The 16,836-nt window shown below is 48.0% G+C and overlaps 1 protein-coding gene across 1 annotated transcript in view; it reads right to left on the bottom strand.

Annotated features, from left to right (window-relative positions):
• Positions 1–16,836, bottom strand: part of DENND6A (DENN domain containing 6A) — a 338,779-nt gene that overhangs the window by 131,159 nt on the left and 190,784 nt on the right. The window contains exon 13 of the mRNA XM_086939111.1: positions 1,978–2,043. Within this exon, the coding sequence (XP_086795237.1) occupies positions 1,978–2,043 (66 nt within the window). The remainder of the gene's footprint in view (positions 1–1,977; positions 2,044–16,836) is intronic.

The following is a 16,836-nucleotide window of genomic DNA, read 5'->3' as shown; positions in this document are numbered from 1 at the left end:
CTGCACTGTTCAATCTGTACATGAGACCACTAGCCGACGTCGTCCGCCCATTCGGATTTAAGATCATCTCCTATGCGGACGACACGCAGCTGGTGGTCTCACTGGCGCAGGAGGCAAACCATACTGCGCCAGGTGGGCTCAGAGAATGCCTGGAGGAAGTGAGGACCTGGATGTCATCATCATCCCTGAAGTTGAACGGGGACAAAACAGAGCTGATGCTCTTAGGCCCTTCTGATCTGGTCCTTCCTCCCTCTCTATGGCCTCCCTGTCTAGGTCCCCCTCCACTCCCCAAAAATAACATCAAAAGCCTTGGAGTGTGGCTGGACAGATCTTTATCCTTCAATGTGCAAGCCACAAAGCTTTCAGCCACCTGTTTTGGCATCATGAGGGTGCTAAATAAAATATTTCCTCTCCTTCCCATGGAAGCCAAACAGGTAGCCATTCAAGGTCTCATACAATCACGCCTTGATTTTAATAATGTACTCTACCTCGGCGCCCCAGAATATACTCTACGCAGGCTGCAGATTGTACAGAACTGCGCAGCGCGTCTTCTGCTCAAAATCCCCCGTAGACACTCAGTGAGGGCCGGACTGACTAGCCTTCATTGGTTACCAATTCGGCAGAGAGTTTTGTTCAAGGCACTATGTATAGCCCATCAAGCCTTCTGGAATATGGGCCCTAGTATCACCCGTGATCTGGTCACCCATTACATCCCAAACCGAAGTCTTCGTTCCAGCCAGACCTTCTTGGCAGTGGTGCCAAGAATAAAAAGATCTAGATCTGGCGGAAGGACGTTCGCATATAACGCGTCCAAGACTTGGAACACTCTCCCACTCCATCTCAGAGCCAACCCTAACCTCACAGTATTTCGCAAGCAATTAAAGACTTTTCTGTTCACATCCTCTTACTAACTGCCTGTCCCCCTCCTTTGCCTATCAGTAGGTTTGTGGCTTTCTCAGCGCTTGGACGCCTCCGGGCAACAATTCGCGCTATATAAATCTGCAAGTTTACAAGTTTACAAGATTCACACTGAACCAAAGGTCGAGCAGTGTTACAAGTGTCCATTTTTTGTTGATTAAAAGCATTACTACCCTGGAGAAAGAAACGGACACACTAATTCCTCATCCCTCCCTGTTGATTAATTGAGTTCTGTTAAGCGTCATGAGGGTGGCTTAGGCCTGCACTGCAATGGGGCCTCTCACAACACAATTACATTTCTGATTCTTTGAGCAGTTTTATTATCTTCTTAGAGTTTCTCGTGGCTCAAATGGGTGTTTTTTCCAATATTTGTCTCCATCGTCCTTATTGCTTGATTTTGCTCGCGACAAAGTGTCACTCATAGTCATTGAATGTCACTCTTAATTACACTAAAATTATGAAAATCTCACAAATAAGTAATCTGAACCCTTGGCAGCTATGGATTTAGCGTGCCATTGGCAGACGCATGCTGATTTCTGACTGGTTAAAAGGAATTGACTATTATGTGATGGCTGAGATGTCAGTCTATAAGTCACATCGGTGTCCTTAAATACATCTGAGAACCTGGGGGCATGGTGGGATAATTTCAGAACTTTGTGAGCTAATCCGCTAAATGTTACAGCATTTTAAAAGAGTGTGTTGAGGAGACCTGAAGGAGAGGCATGTGGGGGAAAAGTGTGATATGCAAGTTGGGGACTAAAATCTGGCTCAATGAAGATGCAGGGAGATGTGCGAGTTTACTGTGCTCTGTATGCAGTTGTTTATTCTTACCAATTCATTTCATAGATATGTCAGTGTAATGTGAAGAGTCAATTATGGGTTAAGTTTAAAAAACGACTAGAAACAGATCTATTAAAAAGAAAAAAAAGTGATTATCCCTAACTCACTCTTCACACCAACCCAAAAGAGACATGTTATACGTAAACATAATGACTGCTACTGTTCTATTTATTTTTCACTGTTCAAACGCAATGAAAATGTAATTAGGACAAATATTACCAGGCTTTGAATCCAGCGTCTTTAAATTTTTCAATTTTTTCACTTTAACTTGTTTTGGAATTTCACCTGTATGATAAAATGTCAAAATGTTACACACACTATTTAACAGTGACACAAACTATGCATCAATATCGCCTGTGCATTATCCACAATTGATTCTTATTCTTTCGTTCCATCCAATACTGTGCAGCTGGGTGGCAGATGCATGCAAATATTGCTGGTCACTTTAAGACAAAGACTATTTTAAAACAGGCTCTACCAATGCAGTAGCCCACAGATGCACAGAGAAAATGGTTTACTGACCAAACAAAATATATGTGAACTCCACAATGTAATATTTTGGTTTGACTCTGAAAGCAACATGTCAAACCCTAACTCAGGAACTTTTATCATTTAACTGCAGGTTATTTTTTATTTTTTTAGTCAAATTTTATAGATCTTATTGGAAAGATATAAATGCGTAAAAGGGTAGAAAGTAGCATCCATTTCACCCCCTGCCATTCACATCCCTCCCAAGGATCTCTCAGCATTACACAGTACATTTCCTGATGTACCTGTCAGTCCCAAAACTCCCCATCATCTCCCCCATAACTTCTGATGTTTCTTGGGACAACCTCTAACCGCATATACCAGCTCTTCTTGTGTGGCGCACCAATCCATAGCAGACCTTCAGTCAGTCATGGAAGGCAGGTTAGGAGAGAGCCACCTGCGAGCGATATCCCTTTTGTAATAATTGTTGCCATACCTACTAGTGCACACCTGTGTGCCCTCCCAAGTCCTACAGAAGACCCAGCAAAGCTGATCCAAGTGATAGTTTGATGGGCCTCTCTAGCACTTGTGTAATGATGTTACCTATTTGATGCTAGTATATGGCAATGTATGAACACCGCCATACCATTTGGAGACGATCAGCCACCACAAACCAGCATCAGGAGCAAGTGGGTGCAGTGAGGATGCCTGCGCCCCCAAAGATGATGTGATGTGAGGTAATTCATGTGCAAATAGTTAGTATGAACTAGTGGCACTTGGGAAGAGGTCGCAATTTCTCTGGGGTTCAGGAATGCCTCTCTCCATTCAGTATTCTCAAGGGTACCCAGCTATCACTCCTATTTATTTCAAAGGTTCCGGAAAGGTACAGGGGCATTACAGCCCAGTGAACAATATATCTGGGAGTATCCACCCCAAGGCGGTCTATCAGTAGCTTGGCCTCCATCAGACTGAAGTCTGGGAGGTGCAAGAGTGGTGGTTGGTAGCTAGCCAAGGTGTGGCGGAGCTGCCAATAGCTGGGAAACTGAGTGTGCAACAGATGAAACTGGCGCTGTAGGTCTTGGAATGATTTCATATGGGAGCCACTCCAAATGCCCCCTAGAGTGATGATTCCTTTTCTTCCCCATTTCCCAAAAGCCTCCAACCGGGTCAATCTGACACCTAGTGGCCATTCCAGGGGTGGGTTTGCTGTGTCAGCTTTTTTCCCCACCTCGTAAATTTGTTGGCTGCCCGACAAGCTAGAAAAACCATCTTTGTAATCTTCAGAGTACACAAAGGTATGAGGTCACCATATAACGGACCCTACACCTTGTTGAGGCCCAGAACGCATACCTCTATCCAGTAGGCGAGGTCACTCCAACCCCCCAGTTATCCAGTCACTGAGGACTAGAAGTTGAGAATCCCAGAAATAGAGCCTGATGTCTACGGCCCCTACTCCTCCATTGTAAACCGATCTTGGACACTTGTCCACAGAAATACGTGGAGGTCGATCCCTCCAAAGGAAGGATCGAATCAAGGCAGCCACCTTGGTAAACCAAGAAATAGGAATGTGAAATGAAAAGTTCTGTAGTGCATTCAGGAAACGGGGTAGCACAATCATTTGTACCAGGGCAACCCATCCCAGTATGTTAGCAGGAGTTTAAAACAGTTCTGGAGGTCTGTTCTAGTTCTGTTTAAGAAGGGAAGTTGATTAAGACTATGCATGAGGTCTGGCATTTCGGATCTGTGTATCCCTAAGTACTTAAAACTCAGGCGACCGATGGGAATAGTGGTCTGCCAGGTGACGGTATTGTAGCCCTCTGTATCGTAATCAAGAGGTATTCCCATGTTAGCCCAGAGTCCAGATGCCTCATCATACAGCACAAGCATTTCCAACACCCTAGGCTCTGAAGCTCGGGGTAAGAGAGGAAAAGCACATCATGGGTGTACAGGGGTATCCAGTCCTCAGGAAATTCAGGCCTGTCCCAACTCTGCACCCGGGAGTTGGAATGGATGATTGCGGCTAGGGGTTTTAGAGACAGGGCAAAAAAGAGTGGGGACAGCAGACACCCCTGCCAAATGCCCTGACTAATCAGAAAGGTACACATAATTACCCCATTGATGAGGTCCTGTGTTGATGGCTCCTGATGCAGGAGTTTGACACACCCGCGATACGTGGGCCCAAATCCCATGCACCGAAGAACAGGATGGGCCAGTTGATGTGCTGAAGGCCTTTTCAAAGTCAACAAGCATCAGGGACAGGGAGTCGGACAAATCACAGGCATGGGTCAAAGCGTTGCAGTGCATGGTGGCCCGGCAGGGCATGAAGCTCTTTAATTGGGGTGCATGAAGGCCTGTAGGACTCCATTTGGTCTATTCGCCAAAGTCTTGGAAAATATGTTTACGTCTGTATTAATCAGAGAGCTAGGGCAGTATGCACTACATTAATCTGCTGGCTGTCACATTTTAGTAAGTAAAACAATGGTGTCCAAGTCTAGTTTGGGTGGTAAGAAACCCCTCCCAAATGCTTCTGTGTACACTTTGAGTAGGTGACAATGTCTCAGAATGGATGATAATATTCAAGAGGGAACCTGTTGGGCCAGGGGTTTTGCCCATTAGCAGGTCTTGAACCGCCACTGCTATTTCTTCAGCTGTTAGGGGGTGTCAAGGTCAACCCCTTGGATCCCCATTAAATGTCGGAGGGATACCTCACTAAGTGGTGGCTTGTCCTGTTCCTGGTCCAGTTGCGGCACACAGGTGACAGTAATAGTCTGGAAACTGATATCGCTATTTCAATAGAGGTATGGACTGGATGCCTAGTTCGATCAGTGATACACAGAATTTGTTTGGGACCCTGCAGCCGAGTGGCCAGCCATTACAATAGTTTTTCGCTTTTATAATGGCATTCATATACTAGCCTGGTAGATGCCACCAGCACTGGAGCACTTCATTCATCATGTACATTGTTAATAAGGGTTCTATCAGGCTCAAGTTGCCTACGGATGAGCTCTGAGGGGTCTAAGAGGCATTGTGCTTCCAGCTCCAAAATATGGGTTTTGAGTTTAGTTAGTTGGTTGGTTATACTTTTCTTTGTCATAATGTTTTGGCATCGCCTCTTATTCGTAGCCTCACTGGCCACCCAAAGCTTGCCAGCCACCTCCACAGTCCCTTCATTTATCTCAAAGTAAGACGAGGTCTGTGGCCAGGTGTTCTGCAAACCGATTATCCACCAGAAACCAAGCACTGAGGTCCCAAATTGGTCATCTACAGTGACTCAAGCCGAAACCAGAGTGTGTCTGGGGATTGGATGGAGATTCCTTTGGGGAGGATGCCAGCTGTTGTTGTGGAGGGCATATTTGTAGCCGGGAGAAGTAGGAGGTCTATACACAAGATGGTTTTCACAAAGGCAGAAGTATGTGTGTACATCCTACCTCACAGGTGCCAGCCCATCTAAACATCGCAGAGGCCCAAGCAGGTCATGCCCGACCCGAATGCTCTAGATTTGTCCATGCATTGTCTTATGTGGCACCCCGATATATCATCATCAGGATTCGGAGTGGCATTAAATCGCCCCTAAGGGTTGCGATACCAGATTATAGGCTTGCATTAACCTCCATAGGTGCATCTAGGGTTGGTGTCTGCAGTTAAGGATGTACATAAATGCTTAGGAAGTTGTCCTATCTCAACCACCAAAAAGCCTTCGATCACTACATAACGACCACACCGGTCCCGAGATGAGCATGTAACCACAAGTGGGAAGCATTTGTATAGGAGGATGACCATTCCCCTGGAACTCCTGGTAAAACCTGCATGAAAAACTTGGTCATAGCCAAACCTGCAAATATAGGAACAATTGGAGCCCAAGAGATGGGTTTCCTGCATAAACAATTATTTCAGTGCAATACGCTTAGCATAGCGGATGACAGCAATGTGTATTTTTGCAATCAAGGAGGCCATTGATATGGACTTGGAAATTAGCATGAGGAGGGCCTTAGGTTAGTACAGTGAGGGGGCACCCAACGCAACCCACTACTGAGTGGGTGTGGTTGCAAGTATTGGAAACTAAAGGCAAAGAACTAAAACATACAAAAATACCAACTGCCTTATTCCCCCCAATGGCCCCTCTCCCCACACTACCACCCCAGAAGCCTGTCACCCCTTTCGTCCTAAACAAAACAAACACAACACAATACTTTACAGTACATTAGAAGTGGAGCTCCTCCTAATCAGGATCTAATGCCCAGTCTCTTTTGGAACCCTCTTCGGAGAGCTAGTGCTTAAAATCTTTATCTAGCGCATCATGGCTCATCAGTGCTTCAAGAAGTAGCATTGTTTCTTCCAGTCTAGGGCAATGTTCAATTTGGAGGCAGTCATATGGATTCCATCCAAATCAGTGTGGTACGCTGCAGGATGGGACATCGGAATCTCTCGGGCCAGCTATGTTGTCTTCGCCCTCTTCGTTACAGTTTAGTTGGCTCCCAGCAACGGATGAAGAGTCTCTTGTAGCTTCAAAGCCTGGGAGATCATAACAGTGAAGCTCCCATCTCTCCGTGACACTCCCAGCCCACCTCTGGGGTTTCCAAAAAATGGAATCTAGAATTGTAGACCACCTACAGCTTTGCTGGGAAAAGAAGAATGTACTGAATGGACAGTTCCTGGACCTTCATTTTGATGGCATCAAATGATTTACGCTGCTTCTGTACTAGCCTGGTGCAGTTAGGAAACATCATTATTGAAAGTGATATGTTCCACAGTCGCATGCTGCACACAGTATATGGTCTCAATCTCAATAGTTCAGTAATCAAGCTATCAGGGGATATGGAGGTGCTCCTGGTGGGAGGCGCTGGGCCAGAGATCAATGGGAGTGCTCAACTGCAAACCACGGACATAGGGCGCCTTCCAGAATCCAGGATTTGAGCCAGTTCTCCAAAAAGATTTCGAGATTTGGAGTCTCTGATCCCTTGTGATATCCCATAAAGCGTACATTGTTGCACCAGGATCTATCCTTCGAATCTTCTGCCCTGGCCTCCATCGTGTGGGTAGTAGATAACATGCTGGTCACTTTCACGTTAAGGTCCACTACTTCATCCTCTAAAGGAGACTCCCCCTTCTCCCTCCTTCACCATACCAGCCACTTTGCTGAGATCCTAATGAAGGAGGCTAACATCTGCTCCCACTTCTCTAATCTTAGTTACAATGGCTTCATGAGAAGATTGGATCGCCTGTAGATTTTTAGCTACATCCGCAGAGTCTAGGAACCCTTGGGCCAGGGGGGTTTCAGGGGTTGAGCACAGGGTCTCAGTCAAGCCAAACACAAAGATGCGGACATCCTTTTATTGCAAGAGATGCACATGCTTGGCACAAAAAAACCCTGTTTGGCCCGATATGGGTATGTACACACATTTAACTCAGGCTTCATGCGGGGTTCTCGGAGTGTGGCCATCCGGATACATCATAGGGTTGAGTTCATGCTGGTGCAGAAGTGGGCCGATATACACGGTAGATACATATTTGTGCATTGGACAGGTGCCGGGGAACAATTTGTGCTCGGTAGCATTAAGCCCCCCCCCCCCAACCCCCCCCCCCCGGCCAGAGCTTTTTAGACCACTTGGTGGGGATTTGGGGCACCCTGTCTGATGGGCTTACGGTGGTTGGTAGAGATTGGAATGATGTGATGTCCCCTGAGATAGACAGGTGGAGCCCCACAGGCAATATCAATCGATTAGGTTTATAGAGGGCAAGCTACTCTCCCGGAACGGGTCTCAAGGCTCTAAGGTAAAGACGGGCCAGGGGGAGGGGGGTGGGGTCCACAGTTCCTGGAAGTTTACCGAGTTCCATCGAAGCGCCAGGTCTTGAGGTCCTTTAGGAACTTAGGGAGTGATGCAGTCTGTCCGAGGTGGAGAGGTAGAGAATTTCATGCCTTGTCCGTGAGGAGAGAGAAGGGGCGCCCTCCTGTTCTGCTTTTCCTGATCGAGGAACCATTGCGAGGGAGAGCTGGGCCGAGCGGAGAGCGTGCTGGGGGTTGTGGAACGCAAGGCAGTGGTTCAGTTTGGCAGGTTCGGTGTTGTAGAGGAACTTGGTTGTGTGGGTGAGAAGCTTGAAGGTGAGTTTGTTGTACAGGAAGCCAGTGTAGGGTCCGTAGGTGTTGGCTGATGTGGCTGTGGCACGGTAGGTTGAGGACTAGTCTAGCGGCGGCGTTCTGGACATTCTGGAGTTTGCAGGTGAGGTTTTTGTTGATCCCACCTTGAGTGCACTGCCGTAGTCCAGTCTGCTACAGATGAGGGCGTATGTGACAGTTTTCCTGTGTTCATTTGAAGGTCTTACGGAGGAGGCCAATGGTGTGTTAGCAGGAAAAGGTGATGGCGTTGATCTGGCGGTCCATTTTGAGTTCAGGATGATTCAGAAGTTTTGTGCGTGTTCCGCGGGGGGTCCCGGAGGCCAGGCGGCCACCAGGTTTCTTTCTAGGCATCAGGGTGTGGGCCCATGATGAGAACCTTGGTTTTGTCCATGTTGAGTTGAATTGTTACCAAAGACAGAGGTCCCTAGAACATGAATACTGAGAACTGAATCAACAAAAGCTAAAAAGCCAGTATGTTCTATGTCCAGCCGGACAGAGTTTTATTTTGAACAATATAAGTGGTAACAGAAATTGGAAAATAATGTCAAGAGGGCGCAGCCTGTGACCCACACAAAACAAGACAAAACAGCAATTTCAGACAAAAAGAGTGAGTATATCCACCCTAGGCAAGACAAGGTTAGGGAGCACTATGTAGAAGTACACTATACACAGTATTTACATGCCAGCATATATTCACTGCTCTAGTACAAATGTGTAAGTGTTCATCATTTTCACTGTTCTCATAATGTTTATTACGCAATTCTATGTCAGGACCGGAGGCTTCTGATTATGCTTCTCAATCTTTACTAGAAGCTCACAGCAGCCAATGAAAATGCTTGCTTTTCATTCAAAATATAACAATAAACTACATTTCCCATCATGTCTCACAACATAGACACGCCCCCTTAGTCCATAAGAGGCCTCAGCCTTCCGCCATCTTCCTCTTTCTTTGCTGCTCACAGAGCTAAGTGCACCTTCGTTTACTCCCTCTGATGTTCTATTCTGGTTATGATTATTGTTTGCAGCTATTTGCTGTTTGATGTTGATCACTGTTCACAGGGTATATACCTTACAGAGTTCTAGTGTTTTGGGAGTAGTGGTGCTTTGGCGGTGTGCTTCGGCGCCCGCCGGACTTTTATTCCTCATTGTGGCTTGATCGCGCTGTTTGCGCGGGGTAGCTTCGGTCGTTGACCGGAGGTAGACGGACTCCTGATTTGACTTGAGCCGTGGTTTCCCCGGTTTGTCCCTTCTCGAATGCGCAGCAAGCATCCCTAGTAGCTGCTGGCGCGAATTCTCTTGCCGGGTGGCTCTCGGCCGCGGCAGGCGCCCAACCGCGCTGAATTTGGGCTGCCTTTTGGTAGAATTCAGGCGCGTTTGGGCTGCACGTCGCGGCACGACCCTCGAAGTAGTTTCACTTGTGTTTTAGTCTCATTGTGGTTAGGAAGACGTCCCTCTACCTCGTGATCGCCTGGTGAGGCTGTACAATACTAAGTAGGCCTGTTGGAGTGCGCACACGCTCAGTGAATTGGAGTTGGCCTGGGTCCCTGGCCCCTATTGACTACAGCTTTGCTGAGGGGGTTGAAGGTGTTTCTGCTCGAGTGTGCTGTGTGGGCCGGCCCCCCCCCCCCCCCCCCTTGACCCTCCTCGCCTCTTTACTCCTGGGAGACAGTTTGTGATGGCGGAAGACCAGTATAATGAGGAGTTTAATGAGGAGGAGAGCTTTGAGACCAGGCAGACGGCTGCCTTGGATGATAATCTGGTTAGCGCCTTGGACGCTTCGGTCCAGTCCTCCGTTAACAGGGCAATGGAGACTACGGTCCCGCAGACGGTCCAACAAGTCCTTGCGGAAGCCCTTCGTCCCATACGACGTCAACTAGAAGGTTTCGCCAAGCGGCATGGCTTCACTAAACCTCAAAAGAAGAAATCAGGGGCTGCGGCCTCGAGTGAGCCTTCTGCAGGCTCTGCCATGTGGCCTCACTCTCAGGCCTTAGCTACCCTTCCAGATATGGCGGACCATGCTCATGCGGGAGGCAAGGCCTCGGCCAAGCGCAGGGTCCATGACACTGATACCGACACGAACACTGGTACAGACACGGATCCGGACACGGACTCCTCGGAGGAGCGTAACCCTCCGAAGAAGGCGAAATCGGCGCAACCCAAGAGCCTTGCGCCTCCCCAGACCCCCTTCACTTTTGATCCTACGGACATCGTCCACCCCCGATCGCAGGACTGGGTTCCTCCTCTGGCGGTCACTGCCTACATTCACGAAAATCTGCGTAAGGGTTTCCCCAGGGATGTGAGAAATCGATTGAGATCAGAGTGCCCTAGACCCGACATTCCGGACCAGGTGGCGGAAACTCCGGAGATAGACCCCAACCTTCTAACATTTCTAAAGAAATTCTCGAAGGACCCCAAGAGAGGACTTGACAGGGCTTGGAAAGGCTGTCAAGATAAGATGCTCGACGCCATCGGCCCCTTGGCCAAGATTTCAGAGATGGCCTGGAAGGCCAAGGAGTCCTCTGTCCCCGTCGATCCCGAGGTTCTCGCAGGATGGGCCCAGCGGGCCATCTGTTTCTTGGGCAATGCTAATTGTGCTGTGTTGGCGGAAAGGAGAAAGTCGTTACTAATGAAGATGGACTCCAATCTCACGGAGTTAGCGGATGCAGAGCCAGGGCCTCTGGCGGAAGGCCTTTTGTTTGGCGACAAGTTCGTCAAGGATGTGTCCAAGTACGTAGGTACCTTTACGGCGTTGGACAAAGCCCAATCTGGCATTAAACGGGCTCTAAATCAGGGTGTTTTTCACAGGGCCGGACGAGGCGGGGGTCGCTCGTCAGGCCGCGGAGGTCCTCCAGGCCCCCATCGAGGCGACTTCGGAAGGGGCAGAAATGACTTTGACTCCACACGTGGAGGGACCTTCTACCCCTCCCGCAGAAGGTTCAGCAAGAACAAGTACCAATCTGGCAATGGAAGGGGGAACTTCAAGCACCAGCAAAGCTCAGGTGAGACTTTCGAATTTTTCCCTGCTTCCGTTGGGGGGTCGTACTCAACATTGTCTAGGGAAGTGGAGAGATCTTACGCAAGACGCTTGGGTCTTGCAGACGATTCAGGGCTTTCAGTTGGAGTTTTACTCACGTCCTGTTCAGTCGAGCATACCGTCGACTCTCCATTTTTCCCAACTAGAGGCCAGTTTTATAGACGAAGAGATTTCTGCATTGCTGCAGAAACGCGCGATAGCGCCGAGTGTTCAAAGCCCTCGCGGTTTCTGCAGCAATATCTTGTTATTCAGAAAAAAGGAGGAGGAAACAGACTAGTTCTAAATCTCAGGGACTTCAATCAGTTTCTGACGTACAACCATTTCAAGATGGAGGGCATCCATCTTTTAACGGATCTCCTTCAGGTCGGGGATTGGATGGTCCGTCTGGACCTGAAAGATGCATACCTCTCTATTCCCATTTTTCCTCCACATCGCAGGTTCCTGCAGTTCAGGTGAAGAGACCGTTGGTACGAGTATTTGGTTCTGCCTTTCGGACTCTCCTCAGCTCCTTGGTGCTTCACCAAGGTGATGAAGCCAGTAGTGGCATACCTCAGAGAGAGGGGTATTCGGCTCATCATTTATCTAGACGATATTCTGATTGTAGACCAGTGCCAGCAAACGCTTTTGCGGCACCTCCAGCTGACCACGACTATTTTACAGGATCTGGGTTTTGTGATAAACTCCAAGAAGTCGGTCATGTCCCCCTCTCAGGTCATAGATTTCCTAGGGTTCACAGTGGACTCGGTGTTAGCTCAGCTGTCTCTTCCGAAAGAGAAACTGAAGGATCTGAAGAGGGAAATCAGGAAGTTACTGAACAGTCAGTCTGTCTCTCTCAGGGCGCTAGCAAGAATGGTAGGGATTCTGGCGTCATCAGTCCAGGCGATTTTCCCGGGCGCGTTGCATTACAGGGCCCTGCAGCAATTAAAGATCAGGCATCTTCAGAAAGGTCTTTCGTATTCAGACAGCATTCCCCTCACGCAAGAGGTGAGGACAGAATTGCAATGGTGGTTAGGACACGTAGACGCTTGGAACGGTCGAGCGATCTTCGGTTGCCTTCCAGAAGTCACGATAGAATCCGACGCCAGCCGTTGGGGCTGGGGCGCGCGTTGTGGAGACATCTCCACAGGAGGGAGGTGGTCCCCGGAAGAGCTTTCCCTTCATATCAACTGTCTGGAACTGCTTGCGGGGTCGTTCGCTGTGAGAACATTGTCCCCGAAGCAGACATCTTGTTGTATCCTCCTGCGACTAGACAATATCTCGGCGGTGAGGTACATCAACAAGTTGGGAGGCATGAGGTCGTCCATGCTGGTGCAGATCGCCAAGGATTTTTGGCATTACTGCCTTCACAACCAGATATCAGTCATTGCGGAATATCTCCCGGGCCAGTCCAATCAGGTGGCGGACTGGAATTCGAGGTACCTCAGGGACTTCAGCGACTGGAAGTTGCTCCCGAGGATGTTCGAGTGGTTGGAGGAGATTTGGGGTCCGTTCGAGATGGATCTGTTTGCGTCGAGACTGACCTTCCAAATCCCTCGCTTCTTCAGTTGGAGACCGGATCCGTTAGCTCTGGCGACGGACGCGTTTCTCCAGAACTGGTCACAGGGGGTACATTAAGCGTTCCCGCCCTTCTTATTGATCCCCAGAGCGATGTCGCAGGTGATCAAACAGAAGGCGGAGATAGTTATGGTGACGCCTTGGTGGACGTCGCAGTCTTGGTTCCCCAAACTGATGCAGTGGAGCTGCGACCTTCCCAGACTCCTCCCGGAATCATTGATGCTGTTGCTGGGCCCTCATCAAGAGAGGCATCCGATGATCACGGAGGGCCGACTGCGGCTGATGGCATGGAGGCTTTCAGGCAGCAGTGGCAAGTGCCAGGCATTTCGAGTAGGGCTGCAGAATTTATCAAGCAGGCTTGGGCTCCTTCCACGAGGAAGCGATACTCCTCGGACTGGAAAGGTTGGGTGGATTGGTGCGTGGAACGACATCTGGATCCCGTGGGGGCCGGCTTACCCCATGTGCTGAATTTCCTGACGGATAAGGCTTCGCAAGGTTTGGCCTATCGGTCGGTCAACAACTTCAGATCGGCCATCTCAGCGGGCCATGTTCAGTTGGATGGTAGACCCATTGGTATGCACCCCGTCGTGTGCAAACTGTTGAAGGGTATTAGAGTGGAGAATCCCCCGAAACCGAAGTATTCCGGTTTGTGGGACGTCACTAAGGTTTTGGACTTGTTTGACAAATGGCCAGTGAACTCGCTCCTTTCCAGGAAACAGTTGTCGGCCAAGCTGGCCATGTTACTTTGTCTGTCGGCTTGTAGGAGGTCTTCGGACGTGCGAGCGTTGGATATTACAGGTAGAGTATTTACTCCGGAAGGAGTTTCTTTTCAAATTGTCAGACGTACTAAGACGTTGTCTACGCAGGTTTCTTATAATGCATTTCAGGAGAATGAAAAGTTATGTGTTGTGCAATGTCTAAAGACTTATGAGGAATGTACAGCGGCTGTTAGGCCTCAGGGCTGTTCGCAGCTCCTGATAGCCCTACAGAAGCCGTTTAAAGCGGTGGCGGCTGCCACCATTGCCAGGTGGCTTCGCTATGTTATGAATGAAGCAGGCATTGATATCACCGTGTTTGGTGCGCATTCTATCAGGGGCGCCATGGCGTCTAAGTCGTTCATGTTGGGTTCCAGCATTCATGATATTATGCAATGTGCAGACTGGTCGTCTGAATCAACCTTCAAAACGTTCTATTATAAGCCGGTGGGGGATATTGCCTCTGTGGTTTTCAATAAGCGTTGAACGAGCATAATCAGAAGCCTCCGGTCCTGACATAGAATCACAAATTTGCTAGCATTCGCGACAAGAATTTGCAATTCTTTTAAGGACACGGAGGCGAGGATTATCCCACCCGGCATTGTATATGTATTTATAAATACTTGCCCCCCCGGATGATTGCGGTGGTTACGGTCTCATATCCTTTCTTTCAGGTTCCGATAAAAAGAGCGACTGAGACTCAGAGAATGCCAGGATATTTCGCCTGAAGTTGTTGTTCTTCCCGTTGGAAGAGTTATGGAGTTTCCAAGTTTTGGTTGGAGCTGTTCGCCGAAAGAAAGAGGAAGATGGCGGCAGGCTGAGGCCTCTTATGGACTAAGGGGGCGTGTCTATGTTGTGAGACATGATGGGAAATGTAGTTTATTGTTATATTTTGAATGAAAAGCAAGCATTTTCATTGGCTGCTGTGAGCTTCTAGTAAAGATTGAGAAGCATAATCCTCGCCTCCGTGTCCTTAATAGAATTGCAAATTCTTGTCGCGAATGCAAATCAAATTTGTGACTCTAGTTTCATTCTACTAATTATCACAGCACAAGTATTTTATACAAGAATCACAATGCTTCAATAAATATTGAAACGCCTTGCTGAGTATTTCTTGTGTAGTACTTAAGAGTCTAAATGAAAGGGTTCTTGATCTGTTACCTCGATTTCCTTTGGGGGGAAGGGGAGGGGTTGTCATTTTCTAAGGTTGCACACACATTTGCCGCCCTGAAGGTTAGGGGTGAAGATGGTACGCCGTGAACTCGCATGACCATAGGTCAACATATCCTTGGGATGTGCACGGAACCAGTTTGGCACAATCCTGACATTGAGGTTGTCCAACATATAAACAGTTTTACCGGAGAGGTACAAGCCGCATGACAATATTGGGTTGTCTTGAACCCTGTTATAAGATTTTGTCTGCTGGCCATCCAGTGCACATCAATAATATCCTGGGTTCAGAGTTGTGACAAAGGCTGAAAAGAAGCGGTCATATTGGAAAGGTGTAGAGTGAATAAAGAAAGACTAGCTTACCCGTCGCACGTTGCTGCGATCTCAGAATAAATGAAATTCAAGGAAACCCGTTATAACATTACATTTACATTGTGTGATTGTTATTGAAACCTATTAATTTTATTTTTGAAAAAATTTCTAAGTGTGGCTTGAGCAGTGCGTCCTCGATTGGCTTCCAATCTTGATTCTGGTTGCTCTTCTGTTTCATTCGAGCGGGCTTGAGCAGTGCATAATTGATGGTTTTCCAATCTTGATTCTCGTTGCTCTCCGGTTTCATTCGAGCGGGCTTGAGCAGTGCGTAATCAATCTGTTTCCAATCTTGATTCTCGTTGCTTGTTCGTTTGAGAAGAACAGGCTTTAGCAGTGCGTACTCGTTCGGCTTCCAATCTTGATTCTCGTTGCTCGTTCGTTTGAGAATTACGGGCTTGAGCAGTTTCTATTTGAACAGCTTCTAATCTTGCTTCCTGTTGCTCGTCTGTTTCTGAAGCTCGTAATGCCTTTTTCTTTTGTGCTTCTGATGTAGATTGACCAATCAATTTCCGTTTGGGGGTCATAACTGTCGCCGATGCTCGCAAATTCGCTGTCTATTTCAGTATTCGAAAGATTATGAGGGCCCTGGGGGGACGATTTTTAAAGATTTCTTTTTACAGAAACCTTCGCGCGAGTGTATTCAACAACTTCCCAAAGTTTCATGGCGATCGGATGAATGGTGTAGTAATGCATAAAGGACAACCAGACAGACATACTTTCGTTTTTATATATATAGATGACAATTGAGGTTTATTTAGTAGAGTAGGGGAGCAGGCCTCCTCAAATCTACAAGTAGCAGTCGTAATTGTCGCCCCAGGGATTAAACTATATAAGTCTGAGGAGAAGCACAGAAGTGTAGTCTCAGTATTAGGCGTCATGTAGGTCCCAAAAGAGCTCCAGGGGGACTTGGACTCAAACAGAAAAGCTGCAGCATAGGCTACTCGATGGCCTCTACCTGCTACCAAGTCGAGAATGGCCGAGGAAATTCAGGGCCGCCGGCTCCAAGCTGAGGAATGGAGTCAGAGCCAGACAACTTGCAAGTAATCCGCCTTTCGAGTGTGGACTGTGGGATCTCTTCCTGGAGCTGGAACTTGGAGGAAAAAATCTCCCATCTGAGCTTCTTGTGTCTGCATGAAGATTGTTACTGGAGCTTCAACTTACCAGAGAAAGGGGACCTCAACTGTGACCGGGGCATGGAGCGAGAGCAGGTCTGAGATTTGAAGCGTGACCAATACTTTTGGTCAGATACATGCAACTTCCCCATCAGCTCTCAGTTGGCCTTCAGGTGCATCACGGAGCATATGTAGCATGACTCTGAATCATGCTTGCAGGCAATACATCAAGACAGATTTTTCAGTTACCATGGCACGTAAGTATGACTCTGTGCCAGCACTTTCTTAGGTTAGATGAGGTTGCTGTAGAGTCTGATAGTGTGTCCTACCTGTCTATGTGTGTGTGTCGGAGCAACTGCAAGAAAAATGTATTCAAGTCTGTTGCCACAGAACTCTAAAGGCAGGGAATTTACAGAAAAATTATCCAAATTTTGTAGGGTAAGTGAGCACATGGCTCTTCAAACTCGCTAGACTTACTAACACTCTTCGTGGGATCAA

This window comes from Lissotriton vulgaris, chromosome 9 (genome assembly GCF_964263255.1).
Source record: "Lissotriton vulgaris chromosome 9, aLisVul1.2, whole genome shotgun sequence".
Classification (NCBI taxonomy): domain Eukaryota; kingdom Metazoa; phylum Chordata; class Amphibia; order Caudata; family Salamandridae; genus Lissotriton; species Lissotriton vulgaris.
This window is presented reverse-complemented; position numbering and strand designations above follow the sequence as displayed.